The following is a 14,969-nucleotide window of genomic DNA, read 5'->3' on the forward strand; positions in this document are numbered from 1 at the left end:
AGCCCAGCCTCCCGATAACCCCCTTTACACCGCCTCCCTCCTGTCATGGCTTTGACCTCAGACGCCCACCCTGCAGCCACTCGCCCACCAGACTGAGATCAGGGCTGTTTGCTCAGCCTCTCTGTGTAGCTCGTGCCCGATAGTCAACGGGAGCGCCACACCCTTAAAACAGAGGTGGTCTCCCAAGTGTCAGCCAGGGGGCCGGCTGGGGTGACCGCCGTCTAGGCCCACACACCGAAAAGACTTTCAGTCAGAACTGACGGATATGCTGGCTCGGGGCTCCAACCCCCCGTACGTTGCGGTCGGCTGTCCTAGGCTGCTCACAGCGCTGGCCCTTTTGGGACCTCTCCGGGATGAAATGTGCTGATGGGGCGAGTTAGTGCCCCAGTGATGTCACCCTGGCTCTGGACTGTCCCATCCAAGCAGGCAGAGGATGCTGTATCACGGTACACTGGGGAACTGCCTTCTGTCGGTTCCACACCAGCCCTGGGTCCCCGCAGACAGGGACGTGCTCACTGAGAACAAAAGGCCAGACTAAGCTCATCGAGCGTCCTTCGTCTGTAGCTGCTGTGCTCAAGGCTCACAGGCGACAGTACCATCTCACATCACAGGCCCAGGGACTCTGATTATGTCCTTGTAGCATAGCACCCGTGATCACAGACGAGGGTCTCGCTGTGCTTGGTGCTGGACAAACAGAACAGAAAGGCAGACCCCTGCCCCAAAGAACCAAGCGCTATCCTGTCTCTGGCAGTGATCTATAGCGAATGCTTCACAGAAAGACACGCGCACCCTCCCAGCCAGCCAGCCAGTGATGTCTCAGGGCAAATCCCCTTCCAACCCCAAAGACCGTCTGAGAAGCCCTGACGCACGAGGGTCGGTATTGCCACAACTTGGTGCCCTCGTTACCTCAGTAGCCTGCCTGCCCAGGTTACACCTGCTTGCACAGAGAGCTAATCTAGTGTTTAAGCCCATCCAACAGATCCACCCCTACTAAGAAAGTAGGAGCCACACCCCATGCCCCCCCCCCACCAGCCAGTCCCCCTTCCCCTGCACAAGGCCCTTTACATGAGCAGTTAGCAAAACATAGCAATAAATGCACACAATGCAAAATATGGACCCGAAGCAGAAACTCCGTGGGGTGAGAAGCAGCTTTGGGACAGCCCTTTGGTACCAACCTTCCTCCACTGCTTGAGTCTGTGGGGAGGGGGCTCCCTATCCCCCCCCCGTCCTCTTCATCTGCTCGTTAACCTTGCTAATGGTGCTCGGGCTGGAGCCAGTCACCCAGGATATGAAGCGGTAACAGTTACACCTACAGCCCCCTGCAGGGAAACAGGGAAACGGTGTGATTCTCGCCTGAATGCACCACAACGGACGGTAGCACAGCCAGGACAAATGCCAGAGCATCGGGGGTCTGATGCAAACACCACGCAATGGATGTGAATGGGCTTTGCAACAGGCCCCAAAAGAACGAGATCAGCAGGGATCTGCCCTGCACCAACAGCCCCTGCTGGGTGCATTTTCTTAGCAGAACTCCGGTGGGGCTTTTCCCTGACTGTTTGGAGGGTTTCATTGCCCTGGCTGCTTGGTCCCACACAGACGACACTGCACCTGCAGGCAGGAGATCCAGACCTTACAAACAATCATCGACGCCAAGAGAATCTCCAGGAGTCCCATCGAGCCTTTTAACCTCTTTGTCAGCCCTAGCTATTATAGGATGGGATCTGATTCCAGCCAGCAGAGGGCAGGGGCATGTTCACACATCGTGTTTCCAGATAAACCCCTAGCTTTGCTCTGCGTTTATTCATAAAGTCCAAAGTCAGCAGGGACCACTGTGATCATCTTGCCTGGCCTCCTGTACAGCAGAGCCCAGAACTTCCCCACAATAATTCCACCACGACCCTTGGTAAGTTGCTCCAAGGGTTAATTACTCTCCCTGTTACTCCCGGTCTGAATTTGTCTAGCTTCAACTTCCAGCCACTGGATCGTGTTAGACCTTTCTCTGCTAGAGCGAAGAGCTCATCATCAAACGTCTACTCCCCCTGTAAGTACTTACAAGCTGTGATCAAATCACCCCATAATCTTCTCTCTGTTACGCTAAATAGATTGAGCTCCTTGAGTCTATCACCGTAAGGCAGGTTTTCTATTCCTTTACCTGTGCGATCACCAGAGGGACACACCACATGCTGACAACTCACCTGAGGGCGTTGGCATTTCGGCTAGGACTCGGCGAGCCTCCGACTGGCCCATTAATGCTCGATCCCTCCAGTGCTGCAGCAGCTGGCCGTAGGTGTGGGCCATCTGAGAAGGAGCCAAAGGAGACAGCGCATAGGAAACCTGTATGCTATACGGTACCGTCCATACACACGCCAGGCCGCCTGATCCACCCCCATCAGAGTGAAAGCAGGCTGGACACCCACCTCTCAGGCATGTGGAGCAAGAAGAGGACAGACTAACACATCGGGCCAATGCTCAATGCAGTCTAAGGAAAGGAAGAGAGCCCTGGAGACTGGACTGTTTTATTTTAAAGATTTGACAGTTAGGGAAACTGAGGCACAAACAGATTAAGTGACTTGCCCAGCGTCTCACAGTGAATCAGAGGCAGAGACGGGATTAGAACCCAGGAGCTTTGGCTTTTAGTCCCCCTAGCTCTAACCCCTGGGACCCTTTGGCAGAGAGGCATTGGTATGCCAGACGCTCATTTTTTTGTTGTATCTGACTGACTTGCTCTGAAGGCGTGATCGGCCCCACTGCTCCTGCGAGCCCGGCATCCCTGACACCCCCGTCCCTGCAGTGTGGGGGCCCCGGAGTATTTACTGCAGTGCAGTTGGCCACGCAGCACTTCTCTTCGCCGAGTTCTGCAATGGGCTTGAGGAGCCCCTTTCCCCTTCTTCCACTCAACTCTGGCAGGCTTCTGTAGGGGAAACCAGGCTTCCACTAGCAACCCTCTTGGGGTGTAACTCCGCTCCCCCATCCCCCGTCACTAGACTGGTTAGCACCACACGGCCCCATCCTCGGGGGTGGGGGGGAGAATTCATATTTCAACTTACTTGGCTGCTTGTTTTGAGCTTCTTATGCAGGAAGTTGTTGGAGTATCCCAGAATCCTTTGCGTGGCTCTCTCGCATAGTTTCAGCTCTTCACGCAACACCCTCCGGTTCTTCAGGACAAAGTCCTCGAAGGCTCGAGATCTCTGCTGGCCGCTCCCCAGCCCGACGGCTCGCCTCCTTGAGGAAATCAAGAGGACAGTGCTGTGCCTTGGCCTCAGAATCAGGGTGCCTACCCCCCATTTCACAACTGGAGAAAGGCAGGGGAAAGCACTTGCCCCAAACATTGAATTCATAACGGTGCTGGGAAAAGAACCCAGGAATCCCAAGGCCCAGTCCCCTGCTCTAACCACTGGACAACATAGCCGCTCAAAAACCAGCTAGGCTGGCTGCCAGCCAGTTCTGCCCCTTGGGTCTGCAGAGGCCTTGGGAGCCTATGGACACGTGAGACAGTAGCACGTCATCGCCCAAAATCCCTTCCCTGTTGGTCTCTCTCTCTGGACTGAAAGGGATCAGACGTCACCCTAAACTCTGTTCTTGTCCATGATTATCGGCGTTGCCCCATGAGTCAGCTGGGCGAGCCCCGGCAGCAACACATTTGAGGTCGCCCTGATGGAGAATCCTGCCTGGGGAAGGCTCTGCCCACGCGCGCCACCCCTCAGCAAGGGGACGTGCTGCTCCATTATTCCCCATGGGTTTCACCCCACCCCACTGCTTGCCTCCTGGGCTCCCCGGCTTGCTGGCTGTCCCCAGCGCTGCAGAACTTCATGGCTTTCAGTCGCTTGGATTCCTGCAGCAACCTCAAGAACTCGAGGGCTCGCGTCCGGCTCTCGCTCTCGCCCAGCCCTGCCACATGAACAGCATGTCAGCACATCAGGGAGTCGGACATGGACCCATGTGTGGACGTGGAGCTCTACAAAGAGTTGTGCCCAGCTCCGAGGAGCTGCCAAGCCCTCCATGAAGGGGAGGCCCGTGGGATTGGATCTGAGAGGCTGGGATTGAGGGGGCTCTGGCTGGCAGCACACACAGGACCCAGCCTTCCTCCCTCCTTGCATTGCACTAATGCTGGGCACTATTTTTTATGGCTCACTTGGTGGCACCCTCACTGTGTGCGCCACCAGGTTGTGGGTTCGAATCCCACCCTAGGGTATTGGCCAATAGCTCAAAGCAGACACTGGCAGTGGTGGAGCGAGGTGCCACCCTTTGGGAGTTACAGCCAGTGCCCTCTCTGGCGGGGCCACGTGAATCCTTGAGCTGCTTTTCAAGAAGCACATGGACTAAGCCACGGGTCTCGGTCAATCTTCCCGATAGCATTACGGCACCATTGCAGTGGTCCAGGAACATTTCCCGTACTTAGTAGGTGGAAGTTTTAAACAACCTGGGACCTCAGGCTGATATACTGGCCGGGGTGACCCAGCCCTTCCCCGCTTTCTGAGCCGGATGAACAGAGATCTGTACAGGTCCCGACGTGTGGGGCTTTCCAAGACGACTGTAGAGGGACACCATGCTCACGGCAGTTTTCAAAGGGTACAAGTACGTCCCAGTGTTCTAGCTAACATGTCCCATCCCTGTCACTAGCACGTTCTACACTCGCTGGTTGCCACCCTCCACCCCAGCAATGGCTGCATTTCAGTAGTGCACTAAGTACCGAGCTCTGGGATTAACAGCACTACGTTATATTACTCTAGGTCCATCTCTCTAGGTTCCCGCTCCACCCACCTGGGGCTTTGAGATAATTCTGGAGACAGAGGCAGGGTTTCCTGGTGTAGGCAGGACAGCAGAGCTTGCTCCCATCCTGGTCCCCGAGCAGCTCCACCATGGCCCGTCCAAACGCCTGCAACTGCTCTTCATGCTGCTTCCGCTCATCCGGCCCAGGATCCTTTGCGGCGTTCGGAGTGCTCCGAGGCCTGGCGAGTGCCAGACCTAGGGGGATATCCCGGCCCCCGGAGGAGTTACAGCCAATGGTTATTACAGATACTGAGGGACGAGCTGTAATATTTTGCATTTTTCACACGTACATGCAGAGCAGAGCTCCTAACGTAACAGAGGCCTGATCCCAGTACGTCACCCCCAACCCCCCAGCTACTGCTAAAAAACCTACAGACGCTTCAGTGATACCAGTTACTACAACACCACTGACATTCTCCATGTCACTCTGGGGCTGGACACCAGGACTATATGCCTGGGACAGTAACCAAGCAGAGACGTGCCTGGGATCAGAGTGAAGGGCTTGGGGGACTGTTTGCAGGGAAAGGTCACTCTGCACACATTGCAGCTCCTGGATCTCACCCGGGTGGCAGCAGATAAAGGCAAAGGCCGATGACACCACTCGATGGGATGGGGAGGGGGACATGAGGCAAGAGATGTTCAAAGATGACCAGACATCGGGGGCCGGGGGGGGGAGGGGCTTCTCAGCGCTCACCTGCGCAGATCTAATCAGAGAATAGACTTTGGGAGAAGATCATAAGGGCCTGACCCTCTTCCTATTACAGGGAATTTTGCCACCAATTTTCAGTAGGAGCTGGATTGGGCCCTACATACAGACTGGCTGTTGGGCCAAGGTACTCAACACACCACAACGCAGTGGCTGGATGGCTCAATACATGCATGCATTTTTCCCCCAGCAGGGGGCAGGATTGCAGCATCCTTTGAACAGGAGGACGAGACGGATACTGAACATAAGGTACGTCCATCAGATAATGCCCAGCTCAGCCTGGCACAGACCACAGGACAGCGCTTTCCCTCACCACATGCGTTGCAGAGCGTCAGCACCTGGCCTGGCCTGGGATCCCGTTTGTGGCGTGGAGAAGGCAGAGAGCTAGAGGTCTTCAGCTGGTTGACTCTGCGGCTGGGGTCGACGAGGTAAGGAGAGCTGCAGAGGTCGCAGCAGAATCCACGTCCTTTCCCGGAATCTGGAATGACACCCACACACTGAGCATGAGAAGGGAACGGCATCTCCAGCCACCGCAACCAACCAGCCACCTGCCACGTTCCCCCACAGGCCCTAGCCCCGGAGCGGCAGCACCCACGTCCCACCTCCTCACATGGGCCGCCAAACAGCAGTGTCTTGACTCTTTCTTATACAGAGTATCAAGCCTCCCTGGGATCTGAATGTGACGCAAGAGGAAATGGTCGGGAGAGGCAGGAAGCACATTTGCCATGGTGCTGAAAAGCCCTGGTGGGGTATAGGAACACAGGAGTCACCAGACTGTATCAGATCCGGGCTCGATCTGGTCCAGCAGCGGCCACCACTAGACGCTTCAGAGGACAGTGCAAGAAACTTTGCATGTCTAGAATAATTGATACAATGCTCCTTTGCCACCCTTTCCACCCGCTATCCCCAAGTCTACTTACCCAAGCCAGCTGCTCCTTTAACCCGCCTTGTCCGCCCTGGCCCGGCTGCACGATCCCCCCTGCTCACTTTTCTCCCCTTCGCCACAATTTCCACTTCAGGAGAAAAGTTTCTTTTCTTCCTCACTCTCCTGCTCGGACGACAGCCAGGGTGCTGGGTGGCTCCTAGGCACAGCACATATTATTTATCTATTGCCTCCTTCAGATAATATCAGAGCTGGACCCACATGACAAAGTCCAGAGAGAAATTCACACTCCCCTGAGGTCGGGAAGCGTTTGTTCGGACCTATGGATCTGGCTGAGGCTCGGCTCATACTTGGCATTTCATAACTAGAAAGTATGATGCGATTCCTCAGAACAGTCTTGGAAAGTCAGTCAATGTTCTACCTAATTTTTGGAGAGGGGAAACTGAGGCACAGAGCAGGAGAAAATAACTTGCCCAAAGTCCCAAAGGTATTTAGCAGCAGAGTGAAGATGAGAATTCAGGAACTCCTGGCTCCCTGCTCGGACAACACACAATCCCTGAACACATCTCCCTGTGTTACCTGGACATAACTAACGGCATCGCTGCGTGGGTCTTAGATGAACAGAGCCAGCTGTTGAGAATTGCTCTTGGGACAAATATTCCTCTGAGAAAGCGAGTGAATGACTGACTCTTGCGATGTGTGTATATGGAACCTAGCACAATAGGCCCTGTTCAGACTTACCGTAAGAGACAGTCCCTGCCCCAGGGAGCTCCCAGTCTAAAGAGACCAGGCAGACAAAGGTCTCCAGGGGAAACAGAGGGGTGAAGAGACTGGCCTGTGGTTACAAAGTCAGTGTCAGAGCTGGAATTAGAATCCAGGTCACGTGAGTCCCAGTCCAGTGCCCTATCCACTAGACTGCACTGCCTCTTCAAGTGTGAGCCCAGGACTTCAAAACCCTTCAATTTACTCCCAGCAAACCCCCCTCCAGTATTCACAGACTGCCCGAGTGCACACAACCCCGCCCCCAACATTTCTAAAAGCAGACAAAGCCTTCCAATATGTTCTGATGAAGAGCACAACATTTCTGCTCGGGGTGTGGGGCTGCAGCCTGAGAGTTTGGTGCCATCGAGTCCCTGGGGGCTCTAGTCCAGGGGTGGGCAAACTTTTTGGCCCAAGGGCCACATCTGGGAATAGAAATTGTAGGCGGGCCATGAATGCTCACAAATTGGGGTTGGGGTGCGGGAGGGGGCGAGGGCTCTGGTTGGGGGTGCGGACTCCGAAGTGGGGCCAGAAATGAGGAGTTCAGGGGGCAGGAGGGGGCTCTGGGCTGGGGAGTGGCGTGGGGGGCTGAGGGCTCCGGCTAGGGGTGCAGGCTCTGGGGTGGGGTTGGGGATGAGGAGTTTGGGGTGCAGGAGGGTTCTCTGGGCTGGGACCGAGGGGTTTGGAGGGGATCAGGGCTGGGGGCACAAGGGGATGGCCCAGGGGTGCAGGCTCCAGGCAGCGCTTACCTCAAGCGGCTCCCGGAAGCAGCGGCCATGTCCCCTCTCCGGCTCTGCACGCTGCCCCATCCACAGACGCTGCCCCTGCAGATCCCATTGGCCGCAGTTCCCGGTCAATGGGAGCTGCAGGGGCGGCACTTGGGGTGGGGCAGCGTGCGGAGTAGAGCCCTCTGGCTGCCCAAATACATAGGAGCCGGAGTGGGGCCATTCTGCTGCTTCCAGGAGCTGCATGGAGCAACCCCCGACCCTGCTCCCTGGCTAGAGCACCGGAGCAGGGCAAGCCCCAGACTCCACTCCATTTGTGCCGGGTGCTGTACAAACAAGAGACAGTTCCTGCCTCAGAGACTTGACAGATCTCAGGACTCGTCTGTCCATGAGCTATTCCGGAGTAAGAGTGCCTTTCTCCAAATTAGTTTAATCCACTTTGGAAGTGGATTAAGATAAACCAGAAAAAGGCACTGATTCCAGAATAAGAATGTCCACACAGGGAGCTATTCCGGACTAGCTGTTCCATTTTCAATTCACACTCTGCCTTATTCTGGAATAACTTTTACATGTACATAAGCCCTACAAAGATAAAACAGCAAAGCGTGGGAGAAAGGCAGGGTTCTACTTCTACAAATAGGGAACAGAGGCTCAGACAAAGGGATTTGCCCCCTGCCCCAGGTCACAAGGGGAACCTGTAGCAGAGTTGGGATCTCAACCCCTCTCTCCCGGCTCCCGGCCCAGTGCCTTAGCCACAGACTCATCCTTCGCTTCGCTGCCAGCATTTGGGGCTCAATCCTGTGCCGAGAGCCTCCGTGAAACCGGCTGCAGCCGCGTAAATTCTAGAGTGACTGTGGAGCCTCAAAACCTAGCAACCGCCCCACACCTCCAGCTCGGCTAAAGCCACAGCCGCCCCTGGCCTTCTGCAGATCCAGAGGCAGGGCCAGCCAGGCTATGAATAAGCCCTCAAGGCTACTAGGGGCAGCAGCATCCCAAAAAAACTACAATTCCCAGGAGCCTCGGCGGCCCCTTCTTCCCTTCTCTCCTAAGGAGAAAATGGAGTGAATGGGGGGCAGGCTGGTTCCCCTCTCGCAAGGGGCTTTGCACCTACCTCAGCCATCTCAGCCCAGCCCCTGCTGTGCAAGGGGGAAGCAGCCTGCCTCCTGGCCCTTTGTGCCTCCTCCTCCCTCCTGGCCACCCAGCACAGACCCTCAGCAGCAACTGCAAATTCTCCCAGCTCGGGCTCTGCCTTCCCTGCTGGCAGGGGCCGGGCAGAGCCAGTGTTAAAGGGGCAGGTGCAAAACGCCAGGGGAGAGAACAACTGACACACACAGACAGACAGACAACTGAGACACTCATTCACCCTGCAGGCGGGAACAGAATTCCAGGGGGCCTGCTTAGGTGCACAACGATTAATCCATACGGGTTGGAGCCGCAATTAGGAAATCAGAATTGAATGACTACATCGAATTCAACATCCAGCCTTTTAAACCACTTTGAACATGGCAACATGCTCTGTAAGCACCGAGAGTTGTTACCTATTTAAAATTACATTGTTGTAGTGAGGACGGGTTGTCTAGTGGTTAGACGGGCTCTCAGGCGCGCTGCCTCGCTGCATGACTTTGGCCTCTCTCTCCTATAACAAAATAGGGATAAACTAACCCGCTTCACAGGGGCAAAGCAAACAATTATCTCTGAAGATGCAAAGTGCCAAGTATTATTCATATGGGGGGGGGGGAACAGAGGGAGAAAAGCAAAATATACAATAGCAACAGAAATTCCAATTTAGACTTTTTGGCAGATTTGCTTCAGGCAAAAGTGGATTTTTTTCCCAACATGCAAATAAATACATCCCTTCCCAGGGTGCTCTTAAAACAGGCCATTCAAATCCAATCCAATACATGGAAAGCGTGGAAGACCCTACAGAAACATTGCTGTGGATCTTGCAAGAGTGAACCCCTTCGTTTGTGTTTGTACAGCGCCTAGCACAGTGGAGTCTTGGTCTATGACTAAACAATAATAATAATTAACTTGTGGCCTGATTTTCAGAGGTGTTCAGCCCCCATTGGTTTTGAATCCTCGGTGGCTCTCCAGCCTTCTCCACCTTGTTCGTTGCTAGCTAGGTTAACGGTTTAAACAGCGGGTTCCCTCTGTCACTCCCTTGCCACATGCCATTGAGTAGTGTGATCCCATTGTCCTTAATTAGCGTATACACTGACAGGTAAGAGAGACTTCTCAAAGATACGGTTGCAAGTTCATGATTACCAAGACAGCACGGAGCTCGCAGTGCTCAGGGACAAGTATATATTATTACATTCATTTCTAAAGCATCCGTCACAATGGAATCTCAGCACTTTTACTGTGCTGAGAGACAGGGAGGTGGGAATAAGCTCCTGGGAGGTGGGAATAAGCTAGCCTGTTTCCACAAATTCTAATGGGATGTGTCTACTGGGTAGAGCAAGGGGCTGGAATATAGGACCCCCGACTCCTAGTTATTATTTGTATAGTGGTAGACCTTATAGGGCTCATTCAAGCATGGGGCTGCCTTGTGCTAGGCGCTGCACACACACAAGGACAGCACCGTCCTCCTCAGAGAGCTGCCATTGTAAATTGTAGCTCTGTGGGAGTCTTGCTTCAGTGGAGCCATGTAACCACTCTAGACTTATCTGTAAGCATGAAGATACTACTAGCCTTCCACCCAGAGCTGTTCATGGCTATATTAACATTTCTGAAGTACTATGACAGCTTCAGACGAATGGCACTAGGTTAATTAATATATGTGAGGTGCTCACATACTCTGGCAAGGCCATATAAGAACCTAAAAAAAAAAAAAAGAGATATTTAAGCGCACATAAGGACTCAGGTACTTTTTATTATAGCTCAGCAAGAAAGGCCATTACACCTCAGGGACTAGACCGTTTTCTCCCCCCCAAGAATAAAGTGCATCAATCCATCTTTCCCAAAGACAATCTGATGTGACCATTCCGCTGCAAGACACATCATTGTGCATTAGGTCATCCTGCTAGCCTTTTAGATACTATAAATTAAAATTAAATTAATGGAGATATCCCATCTCCTAGAACTGGAAGGGACCTTGAAAGGTCATTGAGTCCAGCCCCCTGCCTTCACTAGCAGGGCCAAGTACTGATTTTGCCCCAGATCCCTAAGTGGCCCCCTCAAGGATTGAACTCCCAACCCTGGGTTTAGCAGGCCAATGCTCAAACCACTGAGCTATCACTCCCCTCTATGGTTGATTTTAACATCCCATAATAATAGTGTTTGGCAAGTGGCTCTAGAAACACTTCAGACTTAGCGCTCATCTTCTCAGCACTTTACAAGCTTTAATCAATCCTCAGAACACCCCTAGGAGGAACGGAATTAGGTTTCCTAATCCCCATTTTGCACCAAGGGACAATTGAGGTAGAAACGTGAAGTGATTTGCCCAACAGGACCATGTAACAACTGTGGCAGAGCCCAAATTAGAACTCAGGAGCATTTGGGCACCAGCCCAGCGTTCAAGACATGCCCAGCGTAGCACAGGAAATCAGTGTGTGTTGCTGATGGATTATGAAAGGATGAAAGTTTGTGCATGACCTGGAGAGGTTGTGTCCAGGACAATGCAACTACTTTCTGGCTACCTCCATCATGCCTGGCATAGACCTCAATGGAGATCTTAGCTGTGACTGACTAAACATCATCCCTCTAGCTTGTATGTGCACACACCAATCCTGCCAGAAGGGCATGGTGCAGAAGATAGAGTAACTGGAGTTCTAGTGCCTGTAAAACAGAAGCCTCCAGTTTGTCACTCACCCATTTGCTGGCTCTTGTGGCTGGCATGGAGATGAGGGAAGACAGAGTAGGTGTCTCCAGCCTGACTGCAGCAGCCCCTTGGCAGGAAGGGTGCAAAATCCTTCTCGGATAATTACAGCCAAACAACCCATGCCACAGGCTGCCCTGTCCCCATAAGAAAGTGCATTCTACAGACCAAACATTCATCCTTAGAGGAATCATGCCCCAATTACCAGCCACCTCTAGCAGATGATTTACCAAGCTGCCCAAAGTTAATAGGGGATGCAATAAAGAAACCAAGGTGGGGAAACAAGAGGCAGAACACCCACCCCACTAAGCAGCCTGGAGGCATACTTCCCTGCTACAGAATCTCACTGGCTTTGCAAGCTCCAGTTCGTTAAGAGCCCAGCTCCTCAGCTGGTATGAGTCAATCTCTCTCCATTCAGCCATGCTGATTTATACCAGCTGAGGAACTAACCTTAAAATATGCAGATAGCAGAGGAGAACTGCTAAAAACTCACTAATTTAGTGCTTTCCCCCTCTGGGCCTGCCCCAAACAAGTTAACGAAGACCTACTGGTTCCAGGCTTGGAACAAGAGAACAAAGCAGGATTCCTAGTGTCATTTAAGAAATAAGGCTGGTTTTAAAATCACCACTACATGCTACAGCGAGAACATGAAGATTCCAGTTGTAAAAAAACAACTCCCATGTGACTGGTCAAAGGTGAAGCTGCACAGTACAAGGATGGGAATAAACCAGAGGCCAAGGCTTCGTTGATCCTGAATTTATTAAAAAAAAACAAACAAACACAAAGTTGAAAGGGGGAGAGAAATGCAAAGTATTTCTCTGCCAAACGCAGAGCAGAGGAACTCTGTTGATCAGGTTGTTCCCTTGTCTCCAGACTCCGAGGACCTTTCCCCACCTTCTCCCTCTGTGTGGTGGTTTTGCGACTCAGTCTCTGCAGTCCTCTCTGGGAGCAGTTCCAAGGCGTCCTCGCCAACTACACGTCTCACTTTCTCCCCTTTGGCTGCTAGGATTTCCTCAATGTTCCTGGATTACAAATTAAAAAACACTAGTAACATTGCAAAGGTGCCCATGAGACTAGATGTTAGATTTTGCAGCTGAAGCTTAGGTGCTCTCAGCTGCATTCTGTTTTCACCATTAGCAGGAATTCAAGTTCTGAAGATGAATATAACATTTCCTCCTAGCAGAGCTAGTCCAGGGGACTGTGGAGACGATGGGATTACAGACTTTAGGGGCAACTTTCATGCAACATGATCACTAATTTGGCAACTGCAGTTAGACAGAGGTAGGATTTTCAAAGGAGTTGAAGGGAGTTGGAAGCCTTTGAAATTCAACAGGATTTGAGCACCTAACTCCTTTAGGCTCCTTTGAACATGCTAGCCAGAGACCAGCAATGATTTAATAAGGCCTGATGGAGAACCAAATATCACATCCAGCAATAAGACTGCAACTAGCAACCGTGATATCAGTGCAACATGCACTTTCTAACTGTTTTGGTTACAACCCACTTAGTGGGCCTTGGTTGGGCAATTCCATTATTTACACCACGCATGTGCAACGGGTCAGAAAACTCGGCCATGGGACTGGAGTCTTCTTATATCAGAAAGTTAGCTGAATCAGAGATTATCCCCAGCAATAACTCTCCTGCGCATTGAAACCACCACTTACACTGGACTTCTGTTTCTTGTAGGCTTTGTATCAGTTAAACAGGATTAGGCTATATTTTGATGGCCTGTCAAGGGGGAGAAGGGGGAAGAGCTGCTGTCACTGACACAGTTACCTTTTCCCCTCCAAATCTGAAAACCATCCCAGGTTATCTGCTATGATGTGATGATTCTTGCAACCAGGACACTTTACTATCACCACCCCGTTATGATACGCTAGTTTGGAAATCGTTTTTGCTGACCGTGTTTTGCAGACCTAGAAAGTGAACAAAGTTAATTTCATGACCAAGATGCTTAGATTTTTTTTTATTTTGTAAAAAGACACAGCTATATTACAACCCAACAAAGTCAGAGACACCGTTTATCGTACTAAAAAGGACTTGTTTTCCCCCAACCAGAAAATTTCTTAAACTAAAGTGGTCATGCAGCCCCACAATATGATACTACCAGCTTGCTACTCAGAGGTATGCTACCTTCCTATGTCATTTGAACTTGGGCCAATGGAAAGAACATAGCCCCAAACGCATTTTGATTTCAGAGACTTATTGATCTTTCCTCACTCTCTTGCTGAAAGAATAATTTAAAAACCACACTGGTTTGCATTCCTAAATGTCAAGTACAATACAAATCAGTTTCTCAAGCCTGATATTCTTGGTTGTTTAGATACCATGGATTGTACTTGTTTGTGTTTTAAACCTCAGGAAAGACCAACTCCTGTGTATTTAAGTTTATTTTGGATATGCTTTAAAGGTTTGAATTTGACTATGAAAGCACAGATGGCAAATAATCAAAACATTATTATGAACTAAAACATCCCTGTAGCTGATTCAAAAATATTCACCCAATGTGACATCTCACGTGTTAGCTTTTAGTAAGACATTTAAGGGATTAAATGAAACACACATACTTTATTACTACTAAAAGAAGAGTCGAAAGGGGGAAGCAATTTTAGTGGGCACTGGCCTTAGTCGCCTTCCCTTTTGCAATAGGGGCTGCAGGGCTACAAAACATTTTCTTATGGGGTTTAAGAGTCTCCATTTGCAAGCGTGCAGCAACTCCCAGCCCCAAAACAACACAGATGTCCCCCAAAAGAGAACAGCGATATGCCCAGGTACCTTGCAGCGAGTCCTCAGCCCTCAGTCACTGGGGTACCCCTCGCACCCAACTCCCATCCCCCCCCCAGGGCCCCCCCAGCCCCAGCTTCTCCCCTTCCTCAGGGGCCCCCAGCACCCATCCAAACACCCTCTTCCCCACGACCCCCCCCCCCCAGCTTCCCCTCACCCCCTTTCCCAGAGCCCCAGCCCCACCTGGCAGGTGTACACCAGCCGGTAGTGCGTGGCCTCCACCTGCCCCACGGCGCCGCCCGGCCCGGGGGCGCTGCAGAGCCTGCGAGGCCAGGCGGGCTCCGGGCAGCAGGGGTGGGGCCCTGGGGCTGCCCGGGCCCTGGGACGGGACGGCGGGGCCCAGCGCCACACAGACCCCAGCCGGGCCCCGAGCGGCCCCAGCCTCCGCCCGGCCCGCAGCATCCCGCCCGCTCCGGGTCCCGGATGGGGCGGCCGCTGAGGCCCCGGCCGCCATCTTAGGTGTGGGCAGCGAGCCGGGCTCCCCGCCCCCGCTAGGCCTCGGGCACCCGATCCACCGGGCTACGG

General features: G+C 52.5%; 2 protein-coding genes across 2 annotated transcripts; both read right to left on the reverse strand.

The window, feature by feature from the left end:
* Positions 1-1,212: 1,212 nt before the first annotated feature.
* LOC128825390 (uncharacterized) lies at positions 1,213-6,958 on the reverse strand. Its single transcript, XM_054007875.1, has 8 exons — positions 6,939-6,958; positions 6,397-6,524; positions 5,790-5,954; positions 4,762-4,965; positions 3,762-3,888; positions 3,048-3,222; positions 2,196-2,298; positions 1,213-1,319 (listed from the first exon to the last, which is right to left on the reverse strand). The coding sequence occupies exons 1-8, from the start codon at positions 6,956-6,958 to the stop codon at positions 1,213-1,215; spliced, it is 1,029 nt and encodes a 342-aa protein (XP_053863850.1).
* A 5,443-nt stretch (positions 6,959-12,401) lies between these two features.
* On the reverse strand, positions 12,402-14,861 carry DNLZ (DNL-type zinc finger). Its single transcript, XM_054007429.1, has 3 exons — positions 14,628-14,861; positions 13,437-13,576; positions 12,402-12,682 (listed from the first exon to the last, which is right to left on the reverse strand). The coding sequence occupies exons 1-3, from the start codon at positions 14,844-14,846 to the stop codon at positions 12,511-12,513; spliced, it is 531 nt and encodes a 176-aa protein (XP_053863404.1). The 5' UTR covers positions 14,847-14,861; the 3' UTR covers positions 12,402-12,510.
* Positions 14,862-14,969: the final 108 nt, after the last annotated feature.

This window comes from Malaclemys terrapin, chromosome 17, assembly GCF_027887155.1.
Source record: "Malaclemys terrapin pileata isolate rMalTer1 chromosome 17, rMalTer1.hap1, whole genome shotgun sequence".
Lineage (NCBI taxonomy): Eukaryota > Metazoa > Chordata > Testudines > Emydidae > Malaclemys > Malaclemys terrapin.

What these genes read in the sequence shown, in the direction of transcription:
- LOC128825390 (XM_054007875.1), bottom strand. Translation starts at nt 6,958, where the DNA reads ATGCCGTTAGTTATGTCCAG. An exon ending in GAATTATCTCAAAGCCCCAG is followed by an intron (nt 3,889 to 4,761) that starts GTGGGTGGAGCG and finishes TTCATGTGGCAG; the next exon opens with GGCTGGGCGAGAGCGAGAGC. An exon ending in AGCTCAAAACAAGCAGCCAA is followed by an intron (nt 2,299 to 3,047) that starts GTAAGTTGAAAT and finishes GCTCCTTCTCAG; the next exon opens with ATGGCCCACACCTACGGCCA.
- DNLZ (XM_054007429.1), bottom strand. Translation starts at nt 14,846, where the DNA reads ATGCTGCGGGCCGGGCGGAGGCTGGGGCCGCTCGGGGCCCGGCTGGGG. An exon ending in GGCTGGTGTACACCTGCCAG is followed by an intron (nt 13,577 to 14,627) that starts GTGGGGCTGGGG and finishes TTCACTTTCTAG; the next exon opens with GTCTGCAAAACACGGTCAGC. An exon ending in TCAGATTTGGAGGGGAAAAG is followed by an intron (nt 12,683 to 13,436) that starts GTAACTGTGTCA and finishes TTTGTAATCCAG; the next exon opens with GAACATTGAGGAAATCCTAG.